Source organism: Diadema setosum, chromosome 13 (genome assembly GCF_964275005.1).
Source record: "Diadema setosum chromosome 13, eeDiaSeto1, whole genome shotgun sequence".
Lineage (NCBI taxonomy): Eukaryota > Metazoa > Echinodermata > Echinoidea > Diadematoida > Diadematidae > Diadema > Diadema setosum.
The window spans coordinates 35,079,809-35,097,669 of NC_092697.1; the positions used below are offsets into that span (position 1 = coordinate 35,079,809).

At 36.4% G+C, this 17,861-nt stretch overlaps 1 protein-coding gene across 1 annotated transcript in view; it reads right to left on the reverse strand.

Moving 5' to 3' along the window:
- Positions 1-17,861, reverse strand: part of LOC140236823 (uncharacterized) — a 56,914-nt gene that overhangs the window by 13,518 nt on the left and 25,535 nt on the right. The window contains exon 2 of the mRNA XM_072316760.1: positions 15,333-15,413. Within this exon, the coding sequence (XP_072172861.1) occupies positions 15,333-15,413 (81 nt within the window). The remainder of the gene's footprint in view (positions 1-15,332; positions 15,414-17,861) is intronic.

The following is a 17,861-nucleotide window of genomic DNA, read 5'->3' on the forward strand; positions in this document are numbered from 1 at the left end:
TTGATATATTTGTATTGTAAGTACAATATTTGTAATGTCATTTTTGTTCATGCTTCCTTACGTTTTCTTTGGCATTCAGGACAGACAAATTTGCCCTAGTAGAATGGGCAGGGAAAGTTGTTTCGAAGCAGTAACCTGGCTTGTATATGGCTGGCTACCGAAATACCCTCACTTAAAGAGAAAATCCTCTTCAAAAATAAATAAATTTCAAAAGGAAGAGAAAACATATTCCCTACAGAACAGCATAAAGATGAAAAAAAAACCCAGATAGAAATAAGGTAGACATGACATTTTGAAATGTCATATTTTTTTTTCGGAAAGCATTTCTTGAACAGTCTTTATGAATATTCAAATGAGCGAGTTGGATAATGTCATTTCCTCACAATTTTTAATGTATTTTATATAATATATGAAATACGGAAAATTGTCATTTCTAGCTAATATAATCATGCTTTCAAAACAAGATATCTCAGAGTTCACATTTGTTCTTTTTTATTTTTGGTGGTTTTAAGGCAAGATTTATATTTATACAGCTAAAATGTGAGATTTTTGTCATCTCTGTATGTGAAATGAATAAGAAATTGTGAGAACATGGCATCGTCAACTTGTTCATTTGAATAGTCATATACTAAGGACTGGTCAAGAAATGTTTTCCGAAAAGGTAACATTTCACAAATGTCATATTTTCCTTATTTTTCATCCAATCTTTGTCATTTTTGCATGGTTCTGTAGAGTACATTTTTCTCGTTCTGTAGAAGTTGTCTGTCTTATTTTTGGAGTGGATCTCCTTTTTAAGTGTGAGGTGTGGTGTAACAAATAACTAAAAGCACAAAGTCTTATCACCGTGCCACTTTTACCAAGATAAGCAGATTCCCTCATTTAGGAAGGAAGGTACACCAAAGACCCAAATAAAATCAAAGAGAAGATTTTATAAGGATTGCCTGTAGACCTTCTTTTGTCCATGCGCGTAGTCTGAGCTGAAAGAGCGCACGTGTTAGGGGGAAACAATTTGGCACCCCGTGAGACAGATTCAGCGAATACTGTGAAGTTGTGCCATCAGGCCCCAACGTCTTTCTATAATAGCGCCGTCGGCCCTTTAACAGCATGCATGCCTGGCGCTGTTCAGGGAAGAAGTTCAGCGGTGCTTACGTCACTGTCAAAAGACGAGGATTGGCAGAAATGCTTCTTCTTTTGTCAGAGCTGATCTGGCTGGATACCACAGATAACGTCACGAAACGTCCAGCTGCAATTCATTAACAATTTAACCCTTTTCACTGCCATGGCAGGACGTCTTCTTCCTTACATTAACTCAACACGAATTACCCCTGCCGACCCTTCCCCCATTCCCCTTTACACACATCCCCTCGATTTAATTGCCGTCATAATTATACAACACTGTTGTCACCGGAGGTAGCGCGATGGCAATTCCTTCGGAATGGACGTTCTTCGGTTAACCCACCTGCATGTTCCCTCAACATCCTCTCCTGCTGCAGCTCGCAATCTCTCATCGAATTGTATTGTTATCTCTCTGATTGCTGTCATCTCACCTCCTCCACCTCTCCTCCCTTCAAAGTAACTTTTATTCATGTCCCCTTTAAACCCTCTAAGGACCACCACATTCAGTCGCCGTTGATATGTCACAAAACAGGTTGCCGACGGTAATGATACGCTGAACTCTGCAGAGAACGTAGCCAGTCCTGAGGGAGCAATTATCAAGTAAAAAGCTTTCATCCGTCGCCTTCTCCGAGAAAACTACTGAACCTCTACAGGAAGAGAAGCTTTCTCTTAGTCCCAATGGCTGCTTCTGTACTTTTCGTAGTTTAAGGTAGGCACATAAGATTATACAGATGCAAATTATTGACAATCCATCCATTATACTGAATACTGGTGTTGGTCACATTTAATCATACATGCACGCAGACAATAATTTCATTCCATCATTCAAGAGTGAAATAAAGAAGGATCATCATTCTCTGTTATTACCTAAAACGTTTGAACCTTACAAGAGCATGTGTTGTTTTACAAAACACACCAAAATCATGTATTTCAGAACTATATGTTCCCTATTTATTTCCCATCACATTGCTGGCTTGAACATCAGTCAGAGATAAGACTTGACGAATTTGAGATTAGATATGAATCTCTTTGAAATCACAAAGACATAATGGGGAGGAAATGGAGGCAAGTCAGAAACAATGCTATACTGAATCAACAGAACACAGGCGACACTGCTATCTTCGAGTTCTGACAAACACAGCGAATAAAAAAAAAAATGCCCCAGAAACATACCCGTTTTTCTTGACTTCCATTATCAACGGAAAACAATACACGCTCCAAAGTGCAGCCACTTCAATAGATTTCCCACCCTGATGGTATCTCCCCGACTCGCGTAATACGCGCTTCTTCATTTCGTTTCAACCATCCAGTTAGCGGACGGAAAATACAAAAAAAAAATACGGCGTTATACAAAAAGGGGTTAGTCTCTTCCTTTTCTCGCAATTACACAACCCTGGAAAAAAGATGAGGCCAAATAAAGATCATGAGCACCCATTTCCCTATCAATTACAATCCTATTAAGGCGTGATCTCCTCTACAATCCTGCCTATTTCATGTCCAAGGAATAGACGATGACATCAATACCGATGACGCCCTGGAATCCGGGCACGCTATCATCTGTCAATCCGCTTCTTAAGGTCACATTGGGGGGGGGGGGGGGGGAGGAGCTGAAAAGTTAAAAAATTTCACAAAGGCGCCGTAAATAAGATAACGCAGACATGCGTGCCAAAGATACCAACGTGAAATCAGTGGGCATACATTTTGCACAGTTGATAAGAAACTGAGGGGTTGCATTTTGAAGTATCACTTTGCAGCAGTGAAAACGTAACGCGTGAATGCGTTGCAGCATGATTTTAAATAATTGTTCGTTGCACGTGACGTCATAGAAACTTTCGTACGGTTGACGCAATAGCGTTCTTTTCATTTCCTTCTATTTTTTTTTTGTGTGTGTAAACCCCTTTTCTCTACTCTTTGAGAGAAATAAAGTTATGTTTCAAGGGCATAGGTTTCCCCTCAATAATGAGGAACTTTAAGGGCGTAATATAGTTACTTCATCTTCCTTAAGGTCAGCCTTCGTCATGTTTTTGGTTCAGCAGAAAAAAAATCAATACCATATTAACATGAAAGTAGAGAGTAATAAAGAGGCGGCGTATGTATGTAAAAGTCGGAAAAAGCATGGAGAAACATACCATATTCATGATAATAGTGAAAGTATATATATATATATATATATATATATATATATATATATATATATATATTATGATATATAACATTACATCATATGGGCGTGTGGGGTTGTGGGTGTATATACTCAATATTCTAAGACTTTAGAACTGTTGTGAGAAAACACTCACTGTGAGCTACCTTATTTCCCGGCACTAACAAAATTTCAATGTGCTCTTCTTGACCGGATACCATTTTATTATCAAAGCGTATATTCAGTGATATAACGGCGATTACCCTGACTTTGCATGCACAACAAGCTAGCTGATCTTTGCTCTGGCAATCTCTTAGGTAAAGTATCTAACTTCCTCTTCAAATTCGAGTGATTAATTATTCACTGGAATTGAGGCGACAAACCGAAACGAGTACGCAACCATCCGGTTACTATGATAATTATTGTACGTCGGCGGTTACACCCTTACTGGTCAACCCTTCATTGCCTTTGTTGCTGAATGGCTCACACACTCAGGCCTTTCATTATTCTCTCTGTCCTAGACCATTGTCCGAGTCTCATTCAACCATTCATGTTTTCATTTAAAGGGATGGTACAGTTTCGGCTGAGATGACGCTCTAGGTTTTTAACGTTTTATATGATGACTTTTTTTTTAGATGAGAAACCTCTCATGAAATATGGATAAGCACGTAATTCTGAAAGAAATTCGAAGTTTATTTGATAAAAATTTGTTTTGAAATTGCTGAGATATCCAAAACAAATCAATTCTAATAACAGATGGGACCCAACTTTTATTAGGATTGCTTTTTTTTACTTTGTTTTTGGATATCTCAGCCTTTTCAAAACTGACTTTGATCAAATAACCTTTGAATTCCCCTTATAATTATACGCTCTTCAACATTTCATATGCCAGCATGATTAGATTATTTTGATGTTAAGATGGCCATGGAATAATTCTGTTCCTTAAAGGTATCCTTTAAGACTTCTCGCACCACCGTCGTGACCGTGTAGTCTATATTCCAGTGTTCGTCACATTCATTCTGCATGAGATGGCCGACTTCGTTCATCCATTATTCTGAGAAGATGGAAATTACTCGAATCACAAAGAACCGGAACGTTTGGAAAAGTCTTTCATCCTTCTTTGGTTCAGGAAGAATGTATGATTGTTTCTCTTTGTGTTCATTCAAATTAGTGTTAAAGTTTATGTTAATTTAAATGTACGATTCGGTATTTCATATATAAATAAATCGCTGTGTATATTTGGGTTTAGATATATACTGTACAATATGCATTTATTACACACTCAGCAAAAAAAAAAAAAAAAACTTTTTCGAGTTCATAATTTTCATAGAAGATTTTGATGAATTTAATGTATCATATACCATATTAAAGCTAATCTAATTGTCTATCAACCTAGTAGGTCAACATAAATCGAAACTTGACGCATGAACGAACACATTCATTTGTTTTCAAAGGCACATAAGTAAAAATTGCAAAAATTGACATATTGTCTTTAATTTGCAAATGCCCCTCAAGAAAACAATAACAAAAGTCCATTTTAACACAATACGAGACATGAATGAAATAGCAAAAATAAGTTTTCGTTCTCTTTTATCTCTTTATAACCTCAAACAAAATCAAAGTGGAACCTCAAGGGGGAATAAGAATTTTCTAACAACTCAAACTTCGAATGACATAGGGAGTAAGGGCACAAATACGATTAAATGAACAAAAATATTTATTTCATTCATTCAATTTAGTTATTTAAGAATTCATAAGACAAATTCAAGAAACAAATATAATTTAAAATATTTCTAATTTGAGAAGTCAATCCAAAATCCTACCATTTGTGTCAATATTTCTTCTCCTATTTCATATGAATTTGGATTTGACAAAAAAAAAAAATCTCTATTACTTTTAGCCTTTATCGATATTTTGGGCTACAAAGACATTGTAGAGATCACAGGTATATTTTTGCAACTGAATTCATGTTTTTTATTGTGTTAAATTTGCCTTTTGTCCTTTTTGTTCTATGGAAGAGCATTTACGAATGAATGAAAACTTATTATTATTTTGTAATTTTTACTTTAATGCTTTGGGAGAGAAAATCATAGGTGTTCACTCATGCGTATAGTTTCCCTTTTATTGACTCACCAAGTTGATATCCAATTAAATTACCTTTCATACGGTATATAATACATTCACATTTAGCTAAAAATTTCATGAGAAATGTCAACTTGAAAAAGTGTTTACTTTCTTTTTTGCTGCGTGTATGTAATGTATATATTATGTATATATGGTACATTCATGTTTGAAGCAAAACAAATGATGAAAGATGAAAATTGACAGATTAATGAATTTTGTATTTACTTTTCGGTTATGATATACGTAGCAATGAATTTTATTATCCTGTTCCTGTTGGTGTTAGAAATTTAATTTGTCTGATCTACTCATCGATATGATTCTGTAACAGAGGCTCACGTGGCTAATAGAAGATATTTTTTTTTTTCACTGATTAGATAAGATCAACAAAGTAACCTATCTCAAACGTTGTCTATACGCGTTGGTATCAGTTTCACATTTAGATACAATGTAGATACATATTCCTGCTGCAAACATGAAAAAAAAACAAGACGAAAATTATCACAAACTTCAAATACACACAAAATTCCAAAGTGCAGTTGTTTTCAGACCACATGATTGGTTCTGCAAATTTCTCATTTCTGGGGAATTCATTCCTCATTCATTTGAAATGCATTTCAATTTCATTGTTAATTTTGGAAGAACCCATTTTGTTGATTAAAATGGGAAAAAAGTATTTTGTCTCTTTATTCTACCAGGTGAAATGTTTCGTCAGGTAAAGCAGTTCTCATAATACAGAAAAATGCATATTCATGACATATCTGAAATATTCATGAAACAAATGAAATGCAAACGAAGTTTGCAATTCGTTTGCAAATATTTCTCGCGGAAATTTTTTTTTTTTGTGATGCGTGTCAACAGAGTTCTGAAGGTATTTTCTTATCAATTATTGAGAATTAAATGGAAATGTGTATCCCTGCTTGATGAAATTTCATACATTATTAATCTTTCTATAACATTTAGCCTCAATGGATGCAGACCATTAATCTTTCAGATGCCAAACGAGGCGATAGAATTTATAGGCATGGCCAACAAGTTCATGGTTATTTGGCAAGTATATGCCCAATGGCAATTTAAAGTGTCCCTCCTATTAGAGCTGACATCACTCAACGAGCATGCTCTATTTCTGTAGAGTTAAGTGGAGTTTGAACGAAACGTTTTATACACGTTATTGAGCTGGCTTTCTCATGTACACACTGATCCTACATTTCTACTGGACACGTCATACCTTATTTCCTTTTTATTTTGTTTATTCTACATTCTAAGATTCGAGTGAAATTTGACATCTTTTTTAACGAGGTGTCTCCAGCTATCTGTTTGTGTGTATGTGTCATTACCTGACGAAATGTACCTCAGTCCCTGTAGCTTATCATGAAAACAATACTTAAAATTCCATTGTGATCATGTTGAATGAGAACCTTTTAACAGAACCTAATTTCTGTCAGTTTTCCTTGTTACTCTGTCGTTTCACTAATCGATGTTTTAGCCAAGTGAGTTTTGTCTTCTTCGCTCTTCAAGGTCATGGAAAGACACTGCAAAGTCATCGTGCAATTCAGTATACAAAAAATGACCACAGTTATGTTGTTATATATATAAATATAACGAGAGTAAAGAAGAGGCGGTAGACGTTGTTTTTGAATCCAGGGGTTTAGCAGCTGAAGATACGCGACTCACACTTACATATATATCTATATCTATATCTATATCTATATATATATATATATATATATATATATATATATATATATATATATATATATTATATATATAAGAGTACACATGTGCTGCACTAAGCGAAAGTGTTGGGTCTTTTTCTGTGATTCCACACTAATGATAATTGAGAGCAATGTTCATATAATGCTTTAAAATGAAATACTAACGCCAATACAATACAAAGCAAATAATTAGACAAAGTTGAAACCGGAAAGAACATGCCCAAGATGTGATTTATCATTTTCAGTTTAACATAGAAATATTGAAGACTGAATATTATTTTTAGCAAAAATAAATCAGATAGATACACACAGAATGGAAAGTACTAGTTATACAGGATTCATCCCCCTTGCTGGAAAAGGTACTTAAACTGTAGATCGTTTGGTGTCATATTATTTCAGTGCAAGATAGAATGCGTTGCTTGGAATGACCAAACTTGCTACGAGGCGGGATTGTTACATTTTCGCGGTGATCAAAATGGGAATGATCAAAGTTGTTTTTTATCACTGTATCTATGAGTCCCATTGTCTCTTTGTTTCGTTTCCAGTGCAGCGCGGATGATAGATAGAGAGTCTCAAATTTTGCTCAAGAGCTGCCAGGCATAAATTCGCTGTCGCCGTCGAAGAACGGATAAAGAGCAGGCATGGATATCCATGTGCGATGACTCTGAAATGAGATAGTCAGAATGCTCCTACACGCATCCCCGGCTAAAGATAGTCAGTTTATTCTGTGAGATAGACATCGAGCGGAGCTGCCAAGGGACTTGATATTAAGCCGTCGGCAGGCCCACTCAGGGCTTGGCGGAAACAGTAGTATAAGCGGTCGTTTGCTCTGCAAATCTCTCACACACACTTGCCTGTCGCGTCCAGAAAGGACGCACTAATGAATACGAAGTGATGATTACATTGTGATTTGGATTCCAGTGTGTTTCCGGTGACTTCTACCTCGTTCTCTCAAATTCTTGGATTTTTTTTTTCAGAAAAAGGAAAAAGAGAATGTTGATGTTTTCATTTCCTTTCTTTCTTTCTTTCTTTTTTTTTTGGGGGGGGGGGGGACGCCAGAAGGAATATTGTTACATCTGTCTCATGAGATGAAAGTTACATTCTTTGTCTGATGAAACTGTGCGTACTATATATAACATGCACATGTTTATGGCTCTTGACGTTAATCCATTATGACATTAAAAAGGAAAAGCAATTTGGTGTCACTGCCAAATGACCACTCTCCACTCGCAACGTGAAGAGTTCAAGCCCTTGCCATATCGTAAGTACATTAAAGGGGGATGATTAATTACTTTCAAAGCCTTTATTTTCTAAGTGACTGGTACTAATTTCTATCGTAAGATTTAAACTATCTATCTTCCTGTTAGCCTGTAACGCCAGCCTGTCGCTAAAAGTATTACAGCTTTTTTTTTCATGTCACTTCTAATTTGAATTTGTATGTCATTTCCAAAGTCGTGACTCATTACTTTTCAATCACCGACCGCCACTAAATTCAAATCGGCCGATGATTAGCTGACAGTCGATGAATTTAACTGTTGAAACGTTGTCCAACTTCAAATTCTTATAACAGTAATGTTATCAAATGCTCACATGCGTTAATGAAAGAAAAATGATCATGATAGGTACTCATCCTTTAATTTTTCAACTGCTGTATAAAGAAATAGACATTTCCAAATCCCCTTCAGAGCGTGAAACATTGATCATTGTTCGTTTCAGATAATTTATTTCACCTCAGCTCTTAAAATGCAAAAGCTGTCTCGTGTGGAAGAGAAGACATCCTGTCCCATACTATTGTCTTGCTTGGTATCCTTCCAAAGACTTAATACACTATGGAATTGTCACAATTCCAAGTATTCCACAAAAAGTGCGCAGCAGATCATTTGATTTCAATGATAAAAATGCAAAAGTTCCCTCGAGTGGGAGGGGGATACCCCGTCCTACATCCTTCTCCCGCTTATCCCCCGTCCTTAGAGTTTAGACACTTTGGGAATTGACAAATATATTCTAGACATTCCACCAAAAGCGTGCATCAGATCGTTGAATCTAAATTTTCAGCAGCTTCCGATTCTGAGAAGGAGTATGGTTACATCTAGTCGTTCCGAAGGTTTGTTTTCCGAAGTTTCGTAATTCCGAAAAAGAAATAAAGTTTCTCAATCCGAAGATTCGTTCCTCCGAAAGTAAAATAAGGTTCGTTTTTTTTTTCTAAGGTTCCTTAATCCGAAAACAAAATAAGGTTCGTCATTCCGAAGATTCGTTAGTGCGCACCTTAACCATATTTCATTTCAGACTGTCGAACCTTCGGAAGAACGAACCTTATTTCATTTTTGCAGTAACGAACATCTACGTATACAGAATTTGTGTGTGTTTCGGAGCAACCAATCTTTGGAAGAACAAACATTATTTTATTCATTTTCAAACTAACGAAATTCGGAATAACATTCACCAACCGGGATCAGCTCGTGTCTCTCCGTATCAGTAGATCGTGTCGAAAGCAGAGGATTCAGTAATTGTGGGAGGAGTGGTGGGCGTGGTTGGTTTAGGGAATACCGGAATACCTCACATTTGCTTCTGCTAACACTCGTTCAGTTCGAAATAAATCTACAATTTTTCAGGATTTTGTTGTTGATCACAATACCGATTTTGTATGCATATCTGAGACATGGCTGACTGACAACGACGATGCAGTCGTGGCTGACCTTTGTCTTTAAACATTGCCCCAGAGTTTCTGGTCGGGGTGATGATGTAACTGTTCTTTTCAGAGATTATCTCAATGTTGCTATTAATTCATTCGAAAAGTGCGACAGCTTTGAATATTTGACGATAACTTTCTCAAGGGAATCCAGCTGTTTGGACGTCGCAGTTATCTATACAGGCCGCCTGGTGGTCAGAGCTTCTCTCGTTTTCTAGGGAAATTCCAAACTTTCTGAATAGTAGAATGTTCAGAACTCCACCTTTTGTGCTTACTGGCGATATGAACATTCATCTGGGCAACACGTCGAACACTTTGAAGTTCAGCTCTCTTGTACAATTTGTCCCAAAATCTTTCGTCAAGCTTCAGAGACTTCAAATGAAGCAGCTCGCATAGTCACTCTGTCCAGCAAATGCACACACACAACACCTGTTTTGTAGTGGCTTCACTGGCTCCCTGTGAAGGATCGCATTGTTAAAAAAAAAAAAAAAAAAAAAATGTTGTTGCTGCTTTTCATCGTGCTTATGGTTCTGCCCCCGTTACAATATACCTCTCTATTGAAAGTTACAACCCCACAAGATTAGTACGATCATCTGCCTCTGGTTCCCTTGTTGTCCTTCAAGTCACTGGATCATGGGGAAAAGATCTTTCTCATGGATGCCCCCTAAACTCTGGAATAGCCTTCCTGATTACATCAAAGCGTTTAGATTGATGACATGCGACTCCTTAAAAAGGAAATAAAAACTTTTTTTTGGCTTTTGTTTAATATTTACTCTATATGTATGCGCCTTGAGAGGACTTGAAAAAATAAAAGGTTTATACATATCATATTATTACTATCATTATCATTATTATTATCATTAGTGTTGTTATTATTAGGCGTGAACAAACATAATCCTTTATGAAATAAAACAAAAACGCATCATGAGTTCTCTTTCAAAAAGCAGATAAGTCAATTTTGTCAGTCTTCCCTTACGCCAAATAAGCGTCATGATGCTACGATATTAATTCATTATGGATAATTTCTGTCATGGGAGAATGGCTGTATCAGTGTTGCAAAGAACAAACATTAAACGCGACAGTTGAGATCAACGTATGAACAGATGAACATCGCACGTGCAAATTGTTACCAGTTATGAATCATTAATGTTTGATTGAATTCTAAAGATAATGTGTAAGAGTACGCTCTAACTGACCCAATATTGCGTACATGTATCATACTTGCACAAGCTTAACAAACAGCACTAGCAAAGACACATCTACAAAAAGCAGTGCGAAAGTCCTCCATCCCGATGACTTCATCACCAGTACAGCTAATGCTAAATTCCATTTCATTGATGTAAATACGTGTCATTTCAAAGACATGTTAAGATTAATTTTTACCAATATCAATATTGATTAAGATATTACTCTGTATCAGTCTGGGAGTTATTAATAATATTTCCATTTCAAAAGTTTCAGACAATAACTACCTACAAGCCCTAAATGTATGAAATAAATCTGTATGATAACGAACTTTTCTTTAAAAAACAAGAACGAAACAAATTAAATCTTACTGTGATAAGGAAACTCAAGAAATGCAATTACATCAATGTAATTATCATTATTATCATTTTTATTATACAACTATACCTGATGTTAATCAGCTCTTTCCTTTGCGACATTTTTTAAATTACAGAGGTCGAACGCTTACTGACTGCCCTGATAATAAACTTATGCTATAGTCAATGTCAACTTGGTTGTACAAGGCAATTATTGGCAAAGGGTTGATGATGTCATACTATACGTAACAATCAGAGAAAGAAACCCTAGCCAGAATATTTTATTCATTGAAGATGTCTAGTAAAAGAAGGTATAAAGCGATCGTTCGTATCTTCACGTAGGTAAACCCTTTTTGCACCTTGATGTGGGATGAAAGAGTGAAGATGAAAGGAAATTGAATCTTGAAGAAGCCTACAATAAACAGCATCTCTCGCAACACAGGATCAAAGAGCATGACAAACTCACTCTGTGCGTCATGGTCGCTTAAATTCTAGCTACCATAAGCCACCAGGCATCATCGCTTATATAGTCTTTTGTCTTACAGATAGATTTCCTCAAAATGATCCCCACGACATATCTTCAAGCTGTGACGCAAGATATTTTGGAACAAAAAGTAATAATATTGCGCACATCGATTTGAATGAAACATGAATACACGTCATTGTGACTTCTAAATCTTCTACTCCTCACCGTTCTCCCACACAATGAGTTCCGCAGCTTCATTGGCTACGTCACTACTTCTGATTGGCGTTGCAAATTTCAACAAAGTAAAGAAGAAACTATTTGATTTAAATGTTGATAGCAAATGGTCATGGATACCTCTTTTTTTTTTCAGGAAACGAGGAGCGCTTGAAAGATTTTCAAACAGCCTCTCAACAAAAGTGCAATGATGATTTGGTGGGTTTTTCTTACGAGTTCGCGTTTCCACATCATTCTTGTATAAAGCAGTTGAAATTCCCATAAAGTACCTAATTGGTGAATCAAAATATATGATGGCAGTGGAAGCAAAGCGCCAAAAAAAAAAAAGAAAAAAAATGAAGCTAACATTGATTGGCATATTGGTCACAACATTTCAAAGTTTGAACCCTGATCAAAATTTGCTTCAATGTGTTTTTGCTTTGTGGGTATAAACATCGTAACATATAGTAGTTTGAGAGACATACGCTCCATTAGTGGCTCATTGTGCACAAATAAGATTTAATGTTAAAAAGTCCAAAGGTCAGGCAAATTCAATACTAACAACTCTTACTGATTCTTTGGAGAGCTGTTGGTAAGAACACGTGCCCTATGGTTTTCAATTCCTAGTTCATGTCCTTGATCAGAGAAAGCGCCATTAGGCAAAGCACAGGGGCTCACTGCCAAGTCCAACAAAGGGAACGAAGAAATGTCAGTCACGTGATTGCTTAATCTTTAGTCATATGGAAAAAAAATAAATAAACTTAGTGCCAATGTCAAATTTCCCTAAGTGGACCTGCGAACTATTGATATCGGTGATATCCTATTCATGCTAAAAGCAAAAAATCGTTAGTTGCATCAAACTTGATAGCTTTGAGTCAGTGGCAAATCACTTTTCGTTGAACGATTTTCAAGAAATAGTTACACTTTTCGGACTCACCAGCCAAGATCACAATAAAACTCTTAAAGGTGTGGGGCTTAAATCTAAAAAAAAAAAAAATTAAAAAAAGAGCTGCGTACATTTGGGTATTTCATTTTTCTTCAAAGCATTTAGCATTGACATCAACGTACACGGTCTATCACGGAACACCTGCTTTTACGCACCAAATTCACGTTGCACCAACTTGTAAAACATCACATTACTAGAATCAGTCAGTTCGTAATTATCTCAATTGCCCATTTGGACAAATTTCCTTTCTTTCTTTCTTTTTTCTCAACGGGTTGGACACTTCACTCGTTGTCAATCGACATACGGTATAGAGATGATAGCCTTGCCCGACGTAACAAGTTATGGCATTCATGCTCAAACAAAGGATGAACGTTTGCGTATACCAGGTGACTGGAATGGCCCGTCTATTTCATTGTGGGATATTGAATGCACGAACAAACCTTTGATGGTAATATCGCCACTTTAGGCTTTAATGAACATTTTGTTGCATTCAGTTGGACGTACTGGCAAGCACAATGTAAAGGAGCTAGTCTGGAATAATCATGATATCGCAGATGCTTATCTCAGTGAATCTAAAAATCGGCATGCCTGTTATCACAAATTACCTTTGCCTGTTATCACAAATTACCTTTGTCTGTTCATGCGCAAACTCACTCACTACGAACTGGCTAATGTGAGGACAACAGCATTTATTCCAATTATTGATCTACTTTACGGTTTAAGGGATTTTGCTTGTTGGTTTTGAAGAGCACGCTCTTTTCATGAGCAATCTTGTTTTGCAACACTTACTTCATTATATTGCACAGCATGATTGTACAGATAGCCCCGTGAATCCAGAATAAATCAATAATTTAATGGACTATAGAGCTACGTTTCATACCTTTGACAAAAGCAGTATGGAAAAAAAAGAGTGTTTCGATCGCTATCGATAGATTCCTGTTTGCTTGTATCTGTCTTTCTTTGAATGATTATATGTTCAAATTGTTCCCTTGTAATCAGATTCAGGAGAAAATGTTGCATAGTGTGTTTATTTCCTTTTAGGCGAAGTAAAATGTCGTCTCCTTCAAAGAATCTAGTGAATTGTTCAAAATGTCGCGTCCTGCCCATGTCTAACAGAATTGTATGGGATATTGTTGTTTTCGACGATGCAGATTTTACGGCATGTCCAAATTGACCTTACAGATAATAGGTTGTAGACATCTTATGGACCTGTACTTTTTAAGGTTAAAGTCTGCTATGTACCGGTAAGGACCATTACGTTACGGCATAGGGGAGTTGTTCTTTGGAAGGGTAAAAGGAAACGTATTACTAGACACAAAGTCAATTTCAGGATGAACATTAATTTGACTGGATTCTTAGCCTGGGTGAATACACGCAGAATCAACATGAGCCATAGCAATGTGAATCGTAACATCTGGGGGTTGGCGTGGGGTTGGGATGGGGTGGGGGTGTTCCCCTTGCCAAAAAAAAAAAAAAAAAACAGTCATGGTTTTCATGGAAGACCTTTGTAATCTTGACTCATTAGCTTATCATTAGAGCATTTATGAACCTCTCAAATCACTTTCAAGTAGCGGACGAGTCATTTGCATTTTTTATAACAAACTCACCAATAACGAGTAGGTCCTACTGCGACATCCCTCGGGCATGAAAACACAATCTTCGCATAAAAATTATTCGTACAAGAACTACAGAACTCAAATGTCTCATCCACTGACCAGCAAACTACATAAGTCGACACATATTTTGATTTTAATGAAATATGCAGATGTCACCTTAGGCGCACGATCAATATTGACAAAGACTGTCACGACATTTGCTCTGAAAAATTAATCATGACCCAATTTCTCTCCGAGCTACTCATCATTCATTTTTCCGTCCTACTTTTATCTTCTTGCATTCTTTCAGTTGTATTTCATGTATTTCATTCAATATGTTTTAATAGCATTTTGATTTGCCATAGAAATTCGTTTTCATAACTTTTTCGGTTATGAACTTACACGAGCACGCTTGTCTTAAAAGTACAATTCTACAAGCATTTTGAAACTATTCTCTCATCTGAATGAAAATAAAGTCCTGTACACTTCATCTGCTTGAATCAAAGAAATAAGCAGTCAAACATTTATGTATAAAGAAAAAAGAAATTAAATGTTCATACCTTTCCTGTCATTGACATTCATAATTACATTTCAAATTCAATTCAATACAAATTGAATTGAATTTCCTCTCATTAATATTGGTTATGACATAAAAAATCTCAGATCTTAGCAATAATCCTCATATTACAAAAAGATAAAAACAGTCCACTTTATCATAACCATTATTCAACAGCAGCACATCGATAACACACCATCAAAACTTGATAAGAAGTAATGTCAGATTACTTACTTTGCATGGGAGACCCGCAAGCTCTGCAGAAATTGTAATGCAAGTTTGAATATTTACTGTCTCTTAAACACATCGAACATCCTGGAATAGGAAAGACAGAAAGAGAGAGAGAAAAAAAGAGAAGTAATTACTGAGAGGAACACATGTGTTTTAGTTTGGAAAATAAGTATGCTATGTCGTTTTTAAACTGAACAAATTAAACTGGTCAGAGGAGACATGCATATACCTATCATGACGCTATATACGTAAACTAGCAAATGAAATAATTACATAAAATTTCCTCTGCATCGTTAGTGTATTACTGTTTCCTTCCCGTTTGTTTTCAGAGTATTACAGAAGTCAATGTGAACATATTTCACTGTCCATGTTTAGTTTCGGACAAGATATCAAGTGAATAAGTTTAGAATGTCTTGCCTTTCTTCGAGAAACTTGAGGTAGCATGCAATTGCCCTACAATTACCATTTACAGAAATAGATCATTTCTTTCTGTGAACTTCTCACCTTTCGAAATGCATTTTATATAATACATATACATACAATTTCTGTAGCGCTATTTTCCATTCTGATTGAATGCTCAAGGCGCTTTACACCAAAGCAAAAAGACTGAAAATACATATACCATAAAAGAAGAAGAATACAAAAAAGAAGACATGAAAGTCTGTCTTCAAAACGCACTGTCAAACAAATGGGATTTTAGGTTACTCCTAAAAGACGTTATGGAGCTTGAGTCTTTCAGCTCAAGTGGAAGTGATATATGAGGAGCTTGCTTCCAAAAGGCGCTAAATCCATCCAATCATTTTCAGTGGATTTAGCACCTTTTGGAAGCAAGCTCTTCGTATTTCTATTCCATTTAAGGATGTAGATGTGTTGGCTTAAACAACAGAGGCAAAATATTAGATGTATTAGATCTGCAAAAGATTGGAGAAGTTGTTTAAAGATTTAATGTTTTAGAGACGGTAATTTGATAGTATGAGTGGCAAGACGTTATTCCAATCCCCTGATGCCTTTTTACCTTGATAAGATAATATCAATGCCGCGGCCGTACATCTCAAAAGACCTCCAAATCTACGCTGGGGTTGGATTTTTTTTTTTTTTTTTAAGCGTGCGCGTGTTCCATTCATTTCAATATGGCGGCAAAGTCGGTTGCTTTGTTGATTTGAAGGCGTGCGTTGAAACTTTCGCCAGTGTAACCGTTCGTGCAATAGAATGCATTCGTTTACTGCCTTGCCTGATTAAGAGAAAGGAATATGGATGCGATGAATCCACGACATCACAGATTGCGCTGGCACACTCCTTTCTATCTATTCTGTTTGCAATCGCTCGATAACAACCGCATTGAAGACATAAACAGGGGGAAAAAACTCATGTCACTGATAGACAAGGTTTCGTAAGCGGCGTGCGTTTTGCAAATCTCAATTTCTCTCTGCCTTTTCATATAACACTTAAAATACACTTTCCTCTGACTTCTGTCCCTTTATTTCGCAGCTGTCCTTGTTTTCCTTTTGAATCAGCGATGCAGTGATTAGTTAAGTGCAGCTACAGGGTTATTTTTTACCTTTGGGTTTACTGTTAACAACAGAACAAAGAAAGAGGGGGATGAGAGAGAGAGAGAGACCCTCGCGCGCGCACACTCACACACTTACGCAAAAAGACATTATCCTCGAAGATGCGACTCTTCCTGTTATTTGTCAGCCGATAAACACAGGTGAAAGATGGTAAACTCGGTGAATAGATTCGTTCCTTTATTGTGATATCTTACAAATTGTCAATACACGCAATTAGTCAGTGTACAATCACTTTTCTGACATTTGTTTCTTTTCATTCAAAAAGTAATTGTGAGTAAATTCTATCGACGTTTTCTTGGCATGGTATTGCGTGCAGTAGTCAGGAGGAATGATGGTAATAATTGGCATAGTGAAAACATGAAAAACATGCTAAAGAGCGTTCAACCCCTTTCAAATAATTCCCCTGCTTTGTTTAGCCTCGTTCTCGCAGAAATGTCACAGTGTCATCGCTTACTGACTTTCAACCAGTGTTCATAGATCAGACACTCATAAGTTGCATTTGGTCATATACCACCCAATGCATCTTCTTATTACCACACATTACATTCGCCCTTCTTGTGTTTTTTTTTTTCTTCTTCGTCTTTTAAATAAAACTGAGTTGGACGCATCAGAAATGTCTTTTCTATAGGTTTTCTATCGTTTCTATTCTGTTCTATTCTATTCACACATGCACGCACCGAGTATATATATATATATATATATATATATATATATATATATATATATATATATATATATATATATACAAACATGTATAAATATATATACACGCACACATACACACGCATACACACACATGAACATTACATCTCTTTGCTTATCTCTCGTTCAGGAAAGCGGCCCTGGGAAGCGAACTGCTCAACCTCCAATTTTGCCCCTCACCCTTCGTTACGGTGACGACCACGCCGAACCTCGCGATTAACAAGCTGTCGTGTGCAAGACTTGGACTGCATTCCAAATCTGC